Here is a 17,152-nt window from a genome sequence, read left to right on the forward strand (position 1 = left end):
AATGTGTACAATGAAGAAAGTTATTTCATGGATTTTACATGTCCTACTTTACAAAGGGTATGCATGAATTTTCATTTATAGCCATCAGAAAAACTAATGTAAACCTTTATGTGAGGACCCCAGTCCTCTACATGAGTAAACTGATCGATTAAATACATTTTTCGAGTAATATTTTAAATGTGATGAGATGCTTGTAGATGACTTGCCCTCATTTAAATCAGTGGCCCTATTCCACTGCTTCATGGGACCAAGATTTTCAAAACCAGTCTTAGTACATCTGTATGTACAGTAAGGTGATTATTAGTAATTTGAATATTATTATATAATTCCTTATAAAGAATATACCTCAGAAAAAATACTGTCATAGCCACTTTTAAGTCTGTGAACAAAGATGACTACTCAAATGTCTTTGTGCCAGATGACAATCTTCCTCTGTCAGTAGGGTTCTGTGTCCAGACTATTGTCATCCATTGCCTAGATATATGCTTGAATTCTCTTGCTATATTCACAGTACTAATAAAAATTGAGGAAGGTTTTGGGGTTGGTTTGTTTGGGGTCTTTTTGGGTTTTGGAGGGTTTTTTTAAGGACTGGGATTGGGCGAGGGGGTTGTTGTTAGTGTTGTGGTTAGTTGATTTGGTTTGGGCTTTTTTGAAAAATAGGGAACAAGGAAACAACAATGAATTTATTAATCCAACTCTTGTGGTTGGGTGAATACCAGGACAAGGCTTGGTGCTTCAGAAAGTTGAGCATGAAGCTAAGGGCCACTCACCCCCTCTGGAAATCAAACCTAACATCATCTCTGGTTTGGCAGGGTAACACAAAATGCCCAAATCAAAGGATGTTATTCTCTGTTCCCTCTATGCAGTGCATACAATGTTATTTCTTTTAAATGTACTATGATTTGTGCAATGTCATGACATTAGATATCTGGCATACTCATGATGTTAAGTTACTATATTATTTTAGTGTTAACTAAAATGATAGTAGTGGTTAAAGTTACAGCTACTGTATGAAGGACATACAAGTGATATTCAACTTTATTTAAAAATATGGAACAAATGCACTATTGTTATCCCACAAAGCATGTTTTACAGTAAATGAGGAGCAATGTAATTTCCATTAAAATTTGGAACTAAGGTATCTAAAAATGTCACTGGTAACAATTCTGTTGTAAAGTGGAAAAAAGCACCATATTCTTAAATACAAGCAATTTTACATTCATAAAAATTCAAGATTTTCATTCTGGTAGAGCACTTCAAAGAAATACAAATCTGTAGTTTAAGTTGCATCATAATCATCTTATCTACACTTTGAATGTTCAGCAGCATACGATACAGAAATAATGACTGAAATGTACAAACAAACAAAAAGAAAAGATGGATATGAATGCTAATTTTTTTTTAATGATTCACACATAATTGATTTTAAAGATATGTAACACATATTTCATGCTTTGCTTTCTGGTACCACGAAAGAAAAAAGCTCTCCTATATATTCAAATCCTCATATTCTGACCCCAACTAAACTTGGTGAACCTGGAGTTGACCTCATACAAGGCTCATGAAAACACAGAAAAACAACAGAATTTGTCAAACTGACAATAAAAAAAATATATATACACATACAGTTCTTTGTAATGCATGTCTGCATCTCTATGCACAGAAATCCTTCAGCTCATGTAAGGAGTTTGATTTCTAAGATCAAACAGAAAATAGATCAGCACCGGGTAAAGGCATCATATTTAGTTTTGAAAAGGTCAAACTATTAAAAATGCAGAGGTCCTCAAAACATACCAGAAAGAAATACTAAAGGTACAGGAAATTAAAAGCAAACACAAAGATCCTATACTATATGAAATACCACCTACTCTTCCTGTAAAATTTGTATTTGCTTAACACTGAGTAACCTCAGTGCCTTCAGTGAACATACTGCTATTCGTACCGACTTCCCAGTGTGTCCAGGAAGAATTAGGGCCTAAGAGCATTAAAAAGGTGCTTTCATTTTTTCATTTTCTCTTTATGCACTCAAGTAAGACACACCAGACTTCTTGTGAATTCCTACTGTAAAAAATGTGTCTCAGTGTCAAAGGCCTCATACCCAATTGCACAGTCCCACACAGGTTTCCTGCACTGTCACCCCCTCAGGATGCTTATGGCACATTGATATTGGAACTTATTAAAAATTCTGTACCTTATACACTGTACCTTATATTTCTCAAATATATCTCTTTTTTCATAAATTTTAGGGGAAAGGTGACTAGACTTGTAAATTTATTGTGTAATAAAATACAGAATATATATTTAAGCTTTACCAAGCTTTGCCTCTAAATTCATTGTATCATTCTAAGTTTCTGGATGACACAAGTCAATTCTTGCTTAAGTAACTCTGTATCACTACAACTGACATTTATTGCTGCTAATTCTCCAACAGCAGATAATAAAAATGTATTTAACACTTGGCAACATAAGCACAATATGACAGATTTCAGGAATCTGACCAGCATTTGTTGTGCAGGAAAAAGCGTACCATTAACAGAATAGTTTTATCCACGATAACAGACAATGAAATCTAGGTTACCTCATAAAAATCCCATTGCAGAATGAGGACTGGAATACCACAGGAACACCACTTCAGTTAACATGAAATATTCAGAAATGTTTTATAACTCCTTTACATCAGAACAAAAATATTTATTTGTTTTCTGTTAAATATGCTTTGGCTTACTTTCTTAAAGCCAACTAGGGAAGAATAATTTATCTAATGGCATATCCTGAATTTACCAAAAAAAAAAAAAAAGCTTAGAATAACTTTTTTTCTACAAAGGAAATAAAAACCCAATAAGCTACCTTCAAAAGTAGATATTTTTTATTAATATGTACCGTTATATGTACCGTTAATATGTACCGTTATATGTACCGTTAATATGTACCGTTATTACGTACCGTTAATATGTACCGTTAATATGTACCGTTATTACTTGCACAGAACAATTTACAATACCAACTACTGTGTTAAAAAATAACAATTATTTCATTCCAATGGACTTGTGCTTTCAGCTGATCTTTCAGCAAGTGCAGAGATACAGCAAATGTGAGAAAGGATCAGGATCTCTTGCATCCATCACTTCCATGTAGGACTAGCATGGCACGTCCTTTGCTTCTGCAGGGTCCCGCTAAAGCATCTGGAATTTTAAGACTGCATATACAAATGCACATCAAATTTACCATAAATATCTTACTTCTGGCTTGCCTGTTTTCACTCAGCCACTGACTCATAATGACTATACACACGCATAAATAAGCTTTGCGCAGTTGAAGCAACTAAGAGTACCCAGTGCCTTTCCTTTAATTTCATTTTATATCTCATTAGTTATGTGGATAGCTCTGGTGCTGCAGCTCCTCCCATCTGTTTTAGCAACACTTGTACAGGCACATCCTATTATTTTAAAATAATTAATTTTGCTAACAAGTGGAGAGAAATATTCATGCAAGTAAAAGGGGAATTTGTCAATACACAAAGTGCTGACACATCCATCAGGTAACTAAGCTAGAAAATTTACTTCCTTTAGTTCTCTCCAGAGGCCTTAGCTAGCACTTGCTTTAGTCAGAAGCTAATTGTATTGGCAGTATCTCTTGAAAGGAAAAGTCCAGTGCAATACAGAAATTATTTTAACCAGTACATCAAATTTGCTATGGGCTAATTTCAGACATGCAAATGCACGGACAGGTGTGCACACATACATTCTCTAGGATAGCCTTGGGAGGGAATGGAGTCTTCCTTGCACAGCACAGAACAGCAGCAGTTTGTGCCTTGGGAGCCTGGCTGGCCTGCTCTGTGGCATCAACAACCATAGCAAAAAGTAAGTCTGTGCTTCCCACATGCTGAGATGTGGAAGGAATTTTAAGGGCTCTGTTTCACTGTAGCCTTGTAAAGACATCACACAAAATCTTCACATGGGCACGGCTGACTTGCTCCCACAGCAATGGCTTTTTTTGAAGCTGAGGATTTAAGACTACTGTGAAAGAAGTCATTTTCAGATTAAAAAGAGCAACTTACTGCTCTGAAAAAGGAGAGAGACAGAAGCAGCCTAACTAGTTCGTTCTTTCTTTCTTTCTTTCTTTCTTTCTTTCTTTCTTTCTTTCTTTCTTTCTTTCTTTCTTTCTTTCATAAAATTCCAGCTCTTATAAAAAATAAGGTGCTCTTCACTGTCAACCAACATAGCTCTCATGGCATCAAAAGTTCTTATACCTAACAATGGAGATTAATACCAATGGTTAGTACCAGCAACAGATTGCAACTCTCCATGACAAAGTCCAACACAGTTCTTACTTTACGGAAGGACTTTTTGTCAATATATTCTTGCAAAACTACTTCATATTGTAGAATTCTTCATGGGACTTGAACCGACTCCTTGCTGAGAAAAAGTGTAAAAATATCTGTGTGCCTTTGACAGATAACATGACTTATGTTGCAAGAACATTTTCTGGTTTTACCAGCATTAAAATAATTGTTTACCCAGCGCTGCCACACCAGTTTGGTTCTTTACATAAATTACCATTTAGACATTATACCCACATGAATGGATTTGTGGATGTAGGCTTGGCTCACAAAAAGTCCTATGCTAACATACATTTTAAGACTTAATGAAGCAATTAAATACTGTTTTGATAAGGTTTTTTTTTCCAAAATCCAGAACTCTGGTTTTTTTAGCCTTCCCTACCATCTGAAAAGAAAGCTGGGATTTTGTGCATTAATTTTTTTTAGAAGCAATGTCTAACACTAATCTCAGCAATATCAGTTCTGGGACATGTATAAAGGAGAAAATATAGGGGGAGAAGTGAGTAGTAAGGAGGAAAACTGGATGGCTGCTGAAGGTAAGTACCAGATTATGTAAGTACCAGATTATGTAAGTACCAGACTAAGTACCAGTCAGATGAAATTCTGGCCCTTCTGAAGTCAAAAGCACAGAATTTGCTAAATCACATCTGACTGTCACTGTCAATACTGTAACCAACAGATTTCCCTGATGATTTTGCAGAGAACAAGAGCTTCTGTTGTGAGAAGCATCCTTCAAAGAAAAGGCATGCTTAAGTAGAAATCTTGAATGCTACTTAGAGGGACTAAAAACCTCTTAAGTATCTTCACCGCTTAAGTTCTCCATGACTACAGATTAATAGTCATAATTAGAAAAGATAAGCAATTACCTTTTTTTTACATAAATAAATGCTCCTCTAATTTTTACTAAGTATCTAATCCATGCAATTACCATTTTGCAAATACTTTCCAGGCCTGTATGAATGAAATTTATCTCCCATGAGTTACTTCAACAGAAAGAAGAGAATTTAGATTGTTACCAAAACACATAACAAAGATAAGGAAAAGGTATGAAAGGTACTTATGTTCACAGTGGATTGTCAAATACTCAGAACTTCTTGCAGACAGTTCTAAAAGTCTTCATATCTGATGATTGCCAGTGATTTTGGATGACACTTCAAACAATGTCTCCAAATTTTTGCTTGCTAAAGGGTACTTTAAAAAAAAATTTAAATATTAATCTCCATGCTGTCAATTCTGAAATTGTGAAGATGGATTAGCAGCTTGTCCAAAATATCAGTTAGGCCTTGTAGTAAACACTTTCAAGAGGCACATGTTGGCAGAAATCTTCTGAAATTTCAGTCTGCAACTAAAATGCCAATTGAAGGTTTAAAAGATTTGTGTGTTTGCAGAGTTTAACATTCACTTGTCCTTTCAGATGGAAGAAATTGATCCCTTTCATTTGCATTTTCAGGGTCATCCACTGGGTTCTTTTCTTGCATCCCACTATTTTCTGAACAAGAATCATCATCTCCATTGCCACGATGACCTTCAACACTGTGTCTGATGCCATAAGCAAAGTAAATGAGGAAGCCTTCCAAAAGGAAAAAAAAAAAGTTCATGGGGTTTTCAGGCAAGTAGTGCATTAAAAAGAATATCTTTTTCTCTGGCTGAACAGATTTTCGCTAAAGACTATTCTTCTTCAGATATCTGAATCAGAGCTCATGTTTCAGGTCTTCCCTGTTTCTACAGGAAATTCTGGTGCATCATTTTTGCATACTTAAATGCTCTAATAAGTTATGGAAAGTATTATCTGTAATTCATGTCTAGATGGAATTAATACCATTTTCTAGATCTAAAAGAGGACAGACTGATATACTGGGAAGAAACCTGTTATAAGCAGGTTTCTACATAATTTTGGCTATATTTACTGGGCTTACTGGAATTCTTCCTATTACCTAAAAACTGTATTTGTAATTTTGACTGCATATAGATACTTCTGAAGCATGCTCTTCCTTTTCATCAGAAATATTAGCTGATTTTTACTAAATCACAGAGATTTTTTTCAAATATTTGAAAGAAAAGAATGTTTTAAGATGGGAATCATGATTTCTAGTGTATGAAGTGACTGCAGTGAACAGAAGAACATACCAAGTAACATCCAGAAGCTAAATCTCATCCAAGTCTCTCCACTTAATTGTACCATCAAGTAAATATTTACCAGTATACTGAATGATGGCAAATATGGCAACAGTGGAACCTAAAAGGAAATATTTAATATGTTTCTATTAAACATAATTTTTTTGCATGTCACATTTCAGGTATGTAACACAAACTAGAGGTAAAGTGTAATCACTAATAAAGAATTCAATTTTTTTTTGGTGTTGTAATGTAGTGAAATTTTTACTGTGTTTAACCAACAGTTTCTATAGATCTTAAACTTTTAAAATACATTATGTTTAATATATATTCTCTAAGGCTATAAAAAAATTTCCAGTTTGTGTGAACATATACTAGTGAATTTCTGTACTTACAGCTGAAAAACAGTATATGTCTCTTATTCTGAAATGCTCCCCCACCTCCACTAGATTCCTTGACCTTCATCACTACACTTCACGATTTCCATTAAATAACTGATCTTAGAATATACGTGAAAGTGCAAAATTAAAGGATTTATACTGTGTATTAAGTCTAAAGGATTGCAGATTACACAGACAAGTGATTGTACACTCATCAACTTCTGATGAGGTTGTTTTCCAGCTTTAAGTTCTCTCTCCCACTCCTTAGAATCCATCCAAAGCTGTCATCAGAGAATAACATAGAGAATAAGTTGTTCACCATAAAGGCTACTTTCTGCTGGTTCTGAGGCTGCCTTTGGATGAGGAGAATGGTGACTATGAAGGATATCACCAATAAAGCAAGAAGGCCAATACTCCAGAGCTCCAAGTTAGCAATGGAATGAATCCCGTATGTAATGAGGACACTGAAGCCACAAATCAAGCAAGCTGTATGAAAAACAAAATTACAGAAATAGGTCACTTAATCTCTGTGTTGAAGAGGAAGTGACTTTTAAGAAGAGTGATAGCAAGCTTCAACATGAACTGTTGTTACGAATATGTTTAATTAAATTAAAATGACCACAGATTAGATTGATTCATGAATGATAAAAGCACAGAATGACACATGTATGACTGAAAGAGGGCATGTTATCAGTGGATTTTTAATTCTGTCTTTAATAAAATCCCACTACAAATGTTAATGCATACATGAGTTTGGACAGCCAAACACTTACCTAAGAGGCCCACTAAGAAGTTAACTATAGTTGCAGTCCGCTCAGTTGGTAAACTGGATGGATTCATCAAAGCCTGAAGACCGAAGTGATTTTCTTCTATCATGTTTATCTGTGACTCACTTACTGCAGATGCTCTTTCAGTTGCAGCCAAAGCTGCTTTTTCTGGAGGGTATTTTGGCTCCTCATAGATGGGTTGGTACCTATGCATAAAACAGAGTAATAACCATAAAGCACACTTCTAAATTTGAAGCAATATGAATCTAGGAATGTACTGAAGCCCTAAATTCTTTACAGCAGACCTTTAGAACTTCCCAAATTATAACTGCATTGCAAAAGCATTAATAGTCAGTGTCATATATAAAAATACTATGGCAATTTACTTTTTGGACTGGTTTGCTTGGAGATTGGGGTTTTTTTGCAGTTTTTTAAGCTACCAGAATGCATCAATAGCTCAGATAAATGAACAGTCCCGTACAGAAAGAAACGACAGGGTCTGGTAGTCAACAGCAAGGAAAGAGTAAGGGATCTTGTTTCTGACTTGCTTTCCATACTCCAAGAGGCTTCTAACTGGCATCAACTGAAAATTGGCAACTGCTTTGTTAGATTTTAAATGTATTTTAAAACATCCTTGCCATTGAGTTCTTTTTAAATAGAATAGGCTTCTCTTTTAAAGTGCAAATTATTGCAACAATGAATTTGAGCTGAATTTAAGCTGTTATACTTTTCAAAGTTAATTACTTAGCCTTAAGTAATAAAGGCTGACTTTTTAAAATCAGAAGAGCAATACATAATAAAGTGATCTGCAGCAAGGAATATATAATTCCATAGCTTTACAAATATGACCAATACCAGAGTTTTGCTGAGAAGTATTTATCATCTCACACATATTTGCACTCTCTTCTAGGGCCACCACATCTTAAAACACTTGTCTGGTCTTATATTTCTGACTAGGATAATACAAAGCAACTATTAGAACTTGTTCATCCTGCGAACCACCTGGAATGTCAACCCCTTTCACATATAGTCTCCAAAATGCAATATGCCTGATGTACAGTGTAGATCGTATTCATATACAAGTATCATTCACTGTACTCAAGCTTATATTTAGTACCTTTGGGAGTAATGCTTGGACCAATACTACTTCTGGAAAATAAAAGGTGTCTCGATTTCACCAGAAGCTTTAACCTGACTCACTGCTATACTTATATACCATTGTTTACTTAGAGGAGTCACTGCTTATTAGAAACCATTTATATGCTTAGCTACTGGCTATCTAACAAAAAACATGTCTTGTAAATATGACTTCTGTTTATTTACTGACAAACCAAAAAAAAAACCCCACAGTAGAATACAAAGGATATTTTTAGCTCACCTAAGAATGAGAACACAGGTTGCCACAAGTGAATAAGCAAGAAGTGTGCCAATAGACATCATGTCCACTAAAGCCTTTAGGTCAAAGAGAAATGCCATTACAGCTAAAAGAAAAGAAATGGGAAAAAATTCCAGGAGACTGACATAGAATTGTAGCATCATCTACACTGGGAAAGAAATTTAAGATCATCAAGTCTAAGCATAAGTGCCAAGATTAATATTAAAAATATATTAAGCTAAGATTTTAAAACCTGTCTGCAATGTAACTTATTGTTTTACTGACAGCAATATGAGTGAAATCATGATAATCCTTAAAACCACATCTTTTAAAGTACTGGTATCATTCCACACCTAATTCCCTACAGCTGGGAATCTCATTCATATAGACAGTCCCTGATGAGTCCTACAGTCATGCTGCATAATCAAATGCTTATGTCAGACTTATTTGGATGTAAGTATTTGCACACATATTGTTGAATTTGGGCCATATTAAAAATAAATTTTTATAGAATGTAGTTCAGATCCTGCAGTAGAATCTCACCAAAGGTTGGATCCCACTGCCAAACTGAGGAAAAGTCACTGTGGTGTAAAATTTCTGCTGAGCTGGTAAAGAGCTCTATGTGAAGAGGACTTTCAGGAGTTGTCTCAAATAAAATAGTTTTGTGGGGTTTTGTTTAATGGTTATCTTACTAAAAATAGTTTTCAATTCACCTTCAGGAACAACCAGTAACATCTCTCAAGAATTAATATTCTTATGACCACTGAACTCAGAGGCAGAAACTTCCATGGCAGTGGAAGTTATTCTAGAAGTCTTATGTTTGTAAAAGCTAATGCCATATTGATTTGGAGAATCTGGAATATTTTTTTTGTCTATGCTGTTTGCACACAGAAGCACATTATTTATAAAGAAATTAGGAGAAGCTATCAGTGAATGAAAGGCTAATTCCAATTGATTTGAAATACATGTGCTCAAAGAGCCTTTTAAAGTATTTGTATTTTATTAACATTTTTGAGATGCAGATTTTTTGAATCATCAGTAATCTCAACATCAAAAGAAACTATTGAATGTAGTCTTTATACACAGTGTGTATATGCACACCCAAATTATTCTATATTCAAAATATTTGTATTTAATATTTATGATATGCATTTGTTAATGTATTTGTAGACAGCTGCATGAGTGCGCAAACACATGGGCACATACTCCCGGTTATTTGATCCTAAAGGAGGAAGCAAAATGTGATTTTCTGAAAACAAGACTGCTGGATTTCATCACTTTTATATAATCTGGGAGTCTCTTTTTCCAATTAAGACCATCCTTTTTTCCCTCAATGAGAGTGGATGTTCCTAAATCCAAAAAGCAATTTGCAGTGTAGATTTTTGAATACCTCTCTGCTTTTCATGCTCTAAAGAGCAAAGCTGAGGAAGAACAGAACCTACTAAAACCTCATGAACAGTAGCTATATTTAATTTTTAATCCCAGTTTCAAAAGGCTACTCTGTAGCCTAGATGTTCTTTAACTTTAGAAACAAGGTGAAAAATGCCTGCAAGTTTCTTCTTAGTAATTCTTCTATACTAAGAGAAAAAAAGGCAGCGTATTTCTTTTCCACCTCTCTTAGTTCTACTCCAAGAGACAACAGTAGGTCCATGAATGGTGAAACTGGACTGACCCCAAAACATTTTGCCATGTGCAGAGGTCTGCCATGGTGATGACCACCTGTAAAAAGGTCAGTCACATAGTAACACGTGACAGCTGCCTCAGCTGTAGTCTTGACTCGATAACTTTAATTAGGCGCCTCATCTTAACATTTCTTACAGCTGTAAAATTATTCATGCTACAAATGCATAGAAAAGTCAGATAACATAAGCAGTCACATACATCCACAACTATTCTGCCAAAACTATTTATGACCACAAATTACCAAATATGGATAAAAAAAAAAAATAGAAGAAGAAATGCTGCTCCAGCAGTAGAGAAAGTTGTTTTTCCAGTGAGCTGTTGATGCACCAAATTCCTAAAGATTGTCTAGAAGCAGTCCAATGTGAGCTGCTGCAGAGCTACAGGCAGGGCTGTGTAACTATACCAATCACTTTACCAGCTGGGTAATACACTATTCTTTCTTCTCATCATTCCTGTGATTTCACATAAAGATCTTGATTTCATCCCACAAAAGTGCACTTTCAAATTCTTATAGGAGAATATGTCTATAAGATAAATTCAAATAAAATAAAGTTGAAATAATAAAAGTAATGCTATGCCATCTATTTGTACTCTGACCAAATAAAAGGGAACTGATAATAATGCTTCATGTGGGAACTATCTGGATAAAGACTGTGCCTTTCTGCATTATTGTCAAGTACACAGTTTGAGCAAGTGTGGAATACAAGTTCCAGTCTTGTGGCATCTGAGGATGACTCTGACTATAAATAAAAATATTTTTGTCTCATTCCTGAACTTCTTATTTGAGATAAATTTTAGCCAAAGTTGTAAAAGTTCTAAAGGCATGTATTTGATATTTGAATTACTTAAAAAACTTATATATTTTCCTTTGAGCTAAATACTTCTAAAGCTTCCACTTTTCCCGGGTGATTAGACATCCCACTAAAATGATGATGAAATTTGGGCAAAGCTATATGTACCTCTGCAAGAAGTATGAACCCAAGTGAAAGAGTTGTATGTTAAGAATTTACCTTAGGAGTTGGCAATGGCTCCCAAAATACTGTTTTGGTAAAATATATGTAGGCACCTAGGTGTATACATATATGTGCAGACATATAAGCACCCAACACACACATGCCTCTCAACCACAACCTCGTAAGCCTATACAATCATTTTCTTTGGAAGACAATTGAAAAAATCCTTGTAGTTGACAAAAAAGTTGATCCTGCTGCAAATGCATTTTTTTCTTATATCTCATTAAAAAAAAAAAGTGAGTTATTTTCCCCCCATTAAAGATGGGATAAACATATTAGGTCTACATCAGACAAGGAAGCCCTGTCAGTAGAGCATCAGCCTAAGGGACTCAGATTAAGTAACAAGCTTATTCACCATATGGGGGTTAATATTAAAAAAAAAATTAAAAATTGAATTCTGTGGCATTAAGGCCATCACCACCACCATGATTGGCTTGATCTGGAGTTCTTACACCCGTTGATTACTCAGTAATTTTTTTCCCATTGTACATGCAAGGGAAGTTAACAAGTAGCCCTTTTCAAAAATATAAAGTACCATGCACGTGCATAGAGTGTTTAAATCTCAGTTTGAAGTAAAACGGGCTTTGAGAGCTTACCAGAGATGACCCCTGCTGTCAAGGTGGCAGAAACTGGTGCCTGCCTCTTATTCACTTTGGCAAGAAAACTAAAGAGTAAACCATCACGTGCCATGGCAAACAGAATTCGGGGCAAAGGGAACATAGAGCCGAGAAGACTAGAACAGAAAAATGTATAGTTCAAGTACAGGTTATTAAAAGCACAATGCTTTCCTGGTAAACTCAACTACACAAAAAGAAAGCTTGGAGAAGTTAATGGGTTTAGGTATAGTTTTGCTTAGGCTCTGTGTTGCTGCTCTTAGGATTTTGTTTGGTCGACTGATGTTCTTGGTTTTGGGTTACTGTTTATTTTGACCCTAGGCTTTGAAAGCACTTGAGATAAACCAACAAGTAAAAATCTGAGGTAGAAAAAATTTTACTGGTAGATTACCTAGTAACAAGCAGATTTGATCATTTCAGTCCAAAGCAAGTCAAAGCTGCACAACAGTGGTTTATTTCCATATATTCAATGTGTTTAGCAGTGCACCTTTCTTTACAAGGATCAGCTCTTAGTCTCACCTGCTACTGCACCAGACGATAGAGTAGCAACTAGTGGGGTCTTCGTTTTGGAATTGATTTGAGCTAGACATTTGAAAAGCAACCCATCCTTCGCCATAGCATAGATTACACGTGGTATTGGGAAAATGGATCCAAGAAGACTAAGTAAAAAGCAAACACATGCAACATGGCAAACACAATTCATGCAGAGTTGTATTTATGGACAAGATAAAAAATGTTAATTAATGGCACGTATAGAAACAAAATGTATGGTTGTAAGACAAAACCAGAAAGCCCCATAGCCCAAAGTATTACAGATCAGACACAAATAGGTTTTTTTAACTGCAAAGTTGATTTATTATTATTATATTAATTTAGATAATAAAATTGCTTCATCAGACAGAATCCAGATTATCAAGATAACTCTCTTCCCATCACCATAGTTCTTGGGTATTAATGGACCAGGAACATGTTCCAGATCACACTAACTATGCAATTCAGCTTTAGTATTCCTGGAGAAAGTCTGTCAGTCAGCAGCAGCAAATAAATAAGCATAAGCAGCATCCCTTACACTCTATATTTCCATGTAAGCCTGCTGATTAAAGTAATTCAAAGTGAGCACCATACAAGTGTACTTGGGCAGATTAATTCTTTTGATTAAAACACCTCTAGGCAAGCTGCATTAAGACTTTATTTTGGAAGAAGTAAAGCTAATTAATTTAGATGTTATTAGAACACATAAAGCTTTTAAACTATTGATAACTTGAAGCTCTTAAACATACTTCTTAAATTAGGTGGTTTCTTTCCCTCAAAGAGAAATACTTTTAATTAAGAAAAAAAAGGCGAAATCACAGCCAGTATAACCTCTGCAGCAAGCACACAAGTTTTTAACCAGGTGAAGGGTTTCCTTTCTTACTTTAGAGAAACAACTATATCACTTAAAGAAGGCACAGCTCTTACATGCCACAGGTGCTAGGTACATCCAGTAACGCTTGTGGGACACAAGTATTAGGGTGGACAGGAGAGAAGTTTTATTGCAAATGAACTGATTTTGATGTATAACTGTACCTTCCACAAAGGAGGTACATTCCAAAAAATTCCAGAAGTTTTTTGTTGTTTTAGCTTTGTAAGATTCATTTATCCTACCGTTCTTTATGTACATTTGCACACATAATGGCAGTATTAACAAACATCTTTGCCTGGCAAACAAGTTCATGACATAGCACAGTAACAGGAAACCAAAAGCAATTCATCCCAAAGTTTTTTCTTCATTGTACCTCTAAACTGAGGAGCATGAAATACAGTTTCCTTTGTTTTGTTCTAGACTAACATCAGTCAACAGATTGAAAGATTAATCTCTCCACAGGAGTACATATAATTCTTCAGAATACATTGGAAAAAGACCGACAGTTCAAATTTCTAAAAATTTCTTACCATCTCAGTTCGTTTTGTTTTCCAGTATTAATTTCTTTAATCTGGTTTCTTATACATAACTTCTACTATTTATCAATGTAAAGAAAAAAAAAATCAATGAAACCCTCTAACCTGAGGGGACCATGACAAATATATAGAAAATAACAAAAATAATCCCAGGATGAACTGTGTAACTGTGACATTCTTCAGTCAGTCCTACATTTCTTTTAGTGTCCTTCTGGAACTACTTCCTGTTTCTATCCTCTCCTGGATCTAAATGTTCCTTTCCCTTAAACCATTGCCCACAGTTAACAAACTCATATTCAGGCTAATGCCTGCAGGGTTATGTTGGAGTGCTGTTACTATTGGTGCTTCCACAGGGAACTTGTTTTCCTTCATGGAAAGGCAGCCAGTGCTCTTACCACTGAAGCTCATGGAAATGACTCCTTTCCTACATAAGCTCAGGTAAAAGATTGGCATCAGTATTTTTCTATCCCTAAATTCAAGTATCAAGCAATTTTCTATTTTATTAAAGTGTTTGTATCATATTAAAATTGGGGCGTAATATATTTGAACACATACTAATATATATTGTGCCTTCCCTGATCTTTTTAATCAAAATAATACGTTAAGGTACATTCATATTTCACATAGGGAATTAAGTTATAGTATTTTCACAGCTATAGTCTACATCTCAAATACCCACACAGAAACCACAGGAAGGGATGATGTCAGAAGACAGACTGGCTGCTGGAGGAAAACAGAGACAGGCAATGAAGATGAGGAGTGGAGCTAGTTAATCATGTCTTCAATTTTGCCTGCAAATACACAGAGCCCATAAAGTTGCTGAGTCACTGGGAATAGACAGCAAAAGAAAGGAAAAATGGGGGAGATTTACTTTGTCAGTTAATAAAGATAACTTGCAGGTCATATGTTTGAAAATACTTATACATTAAAAAAAAATAGGTGTAATAAGCTTCTACTAAAGAGGTAGAGTTCAATAACAGTACAGTTTAGAAAAAAAGGAGCCCAAATTAACACAGCTATTGTCAACTAGACCTGCTTAAGTTTAATACTTGCTTATATTACTTATTGTTAATTCTTTGCATGGACTGAGCCTTCAAAATGAACACACGAACATACAAACAAATGTAACATATTATTAATCAGCTTTTCCCAATAGAATTAGTATTTCAATGTCTTTACCTTGTAGACAAAGCACAGAGAGATCCCACTGCTACAACGTATTTAGCAGGACCCCATCCAACATATTCAAATGCTACTGGCAGAGGGCTTTTCTCATCCAGGAGATAGTATGGCATCATAAGTGTCAGTGCAGCTGAAACCAAGCAATAGGCCATGAAGCAGACAAGTAGGGACACCACAATTCCTATGGGTATGGCTTTCTGAGGATTCTTGACCTCTTCTCCTGAAAAAAGAAAAAGAAAATGCCCCACCAAAAATTTGTACTATTTTTCCCCTTCAGCTTTTAGAGACAACATCAAAGACAAATCACTTGTTAATCTAAGTCATGAGAATCAGATCTGTAATAGAAGTTTTAAAAACCTGAGTAAAATAAACTGAGATGTACAGAACAGAACTCAGTATTTTGTTGTCAGAAATAGCGTTAAAATAGTGGTAAATTAAAGGCCATAAAATACATTTTATATGCAGAGTATTCCAAGCCCATAATTTTTAGTTATTTACCTCACTTTCAATGTACTCGATATACTCATTCCCTATCAGGCATTGGGAAAGACACCTTATATCAGAGAACTGTAAAAGTGAGCAGGTGATTAACATTATTTGAGCAGAAAAAATATACTAAGCACTTTTCAGACTTAGAAAGCAGCAATCATTTCTTTAGAACAGGAATGAAATAAACAGAACCTCCTTCTTACCAGAAAGACAGCCACATTCAGGAAAGAACTTAGACTCAATCTACATTGACTGAAAGAGCTTTGGAAGAAAGCAAAGTAAGAAGAGTAGACTGAGTATTATATTTTTTGTGGTTCTTTGGGGTTTTTTTTTTGCAAAAATATCCCCATGTTAAACATATATACACACAATTATAAACACTATACCAGTTGTTGCAATGCAGTCAAATCCAACAAAAGCATAAAAACAGGTTGCAGCACCAGCCAATGTTCCTGTGAAACCATATGGCATAAAGCCACCACTCCCATACATACTTGTCACATTTTCATAGGATGAGCGGTTCCTATAAAGGACAAAAATACAGCAGAAAGATAATTTTCCCCCCCTCCATTATTGGTACGATAAATACATGCACCCTCCTACCCTAGACCTCTAAAAAAAAGTTTAAATGTTCTCATCATAACAGAGGTCTGCTTTACAAAACTGCATGAGATTACATTTTTCTGTCCAAACTTGTAAGAAAGAGAAGAATAACAGCAAGAGGAAGAATGTCTGAATCAAGTAACTACCATCTTACTTACTTTGAAGTTTGTGACAAAACATATTCAAACACTAATAGTGTTTATTATAATAAAGCATGTGTAAGAGGAAACTGCTAGGAATATGAGAAAGTAAATAGATTTTTAAAAATTACTCTGTTACTGCAGTAAAGTTTCTGAGATATTCTTCACTTTTCTTCCAGTTGTCAACTTCACCTTTCACAAAACCAGAAATAATAACGAAGACCAAGACCAAGATGTTAACAGCAGTGAAAATTCTATTCACCCATGCAGACTCTTTTACTCCAAAAGATAAAAGACCTGTAAAATAGAAATATTTTATAGATGTGAATGGCCCATTAAACTAATAAAATGGCATTTAAAGAAGGGATACATGTGAAAGAAGGTGTGCGCATGTGTGTGTGCATGTATATGTATATGCAAGTACTGTGAATAATACTAAAAAAATCACCCACCAGATTTTAAAAAAAGCATTATCACAAACTTGCTAGACTCTTTAACAGCATGACAATAGGCA

General features: G+C 35.1%; 1 protein-coding gene across 2 annotated transcripts in view; it reads right to left on the bottom strand.

Annotated features, from left to right (window-relative positions):
- Positions 1-1,020: 1,020 nt before the first annotated feature.
- The window catches only part of SLC7A2 (solute carrier family 7 member 2), a 53,490-nt gene continuing 37,358 nt past the window's right edge, over positions 1,021-17,152 (bottom strand). The window contains exons 6-14 of one of the 2 annotated variants that reach the window (XM_054633217.2): positions 16,770-16,935; positions 16,282-16,418; positions 15,404-15,626; positions 12,269-12,405; positions 8,980-9,082; positions 7,608-7,807; positions 7,154-7,320; positions 6,467-6,575; positions 1,021-5,909 (exon numbers count right to left, since the gene is read on the bottom strand). In XM_054633217.2, the coding sequence (XP_054489192.2) occupies positions 5,731-5,909; positions 6,467-6,575; positions 7,154-7,320; positions 7,608-7,807; positions 8,980-9,082; positions 12,269-12,405; positions 15,404-15,626; positions 16,282-16,418; positions 16,770-16,935 (1,421 nt within the window). In that variant the 3' untranslated portion in view covers positions 1,021-5,730. Of the gene's footprint in view, positions 5,910-6,466; positions 6,576-7,153; positions 7,321-7,607; positions 7,808-8,979; positions 9,083-12,268; positions 12,406-12,805; positions 12,946-15,403; positions 15,627-16,281; positions 16,419-16,769; positions 16,936-17,152 lie in introns of both variants that reach the window. The other variant, XM_077177486.1, reaches the window with a different exon arrangement.

The sequence above is a fragment of the Agelaius phoeniceus genome, chromosome 4 (genome assembly GCF_051311805.1).
Source record: "Agelaius phoeniceus isolate bAgePho1 chromosome 4, bAgePho1.hap1, whole genome shotgun sequence".
NCBI classification, from domain to species: Eukaryota; Metazoa; Chordata; class Aves; order Passeriformes; family Icteridae; genus Agelaius; species Agelaius phoeniceus.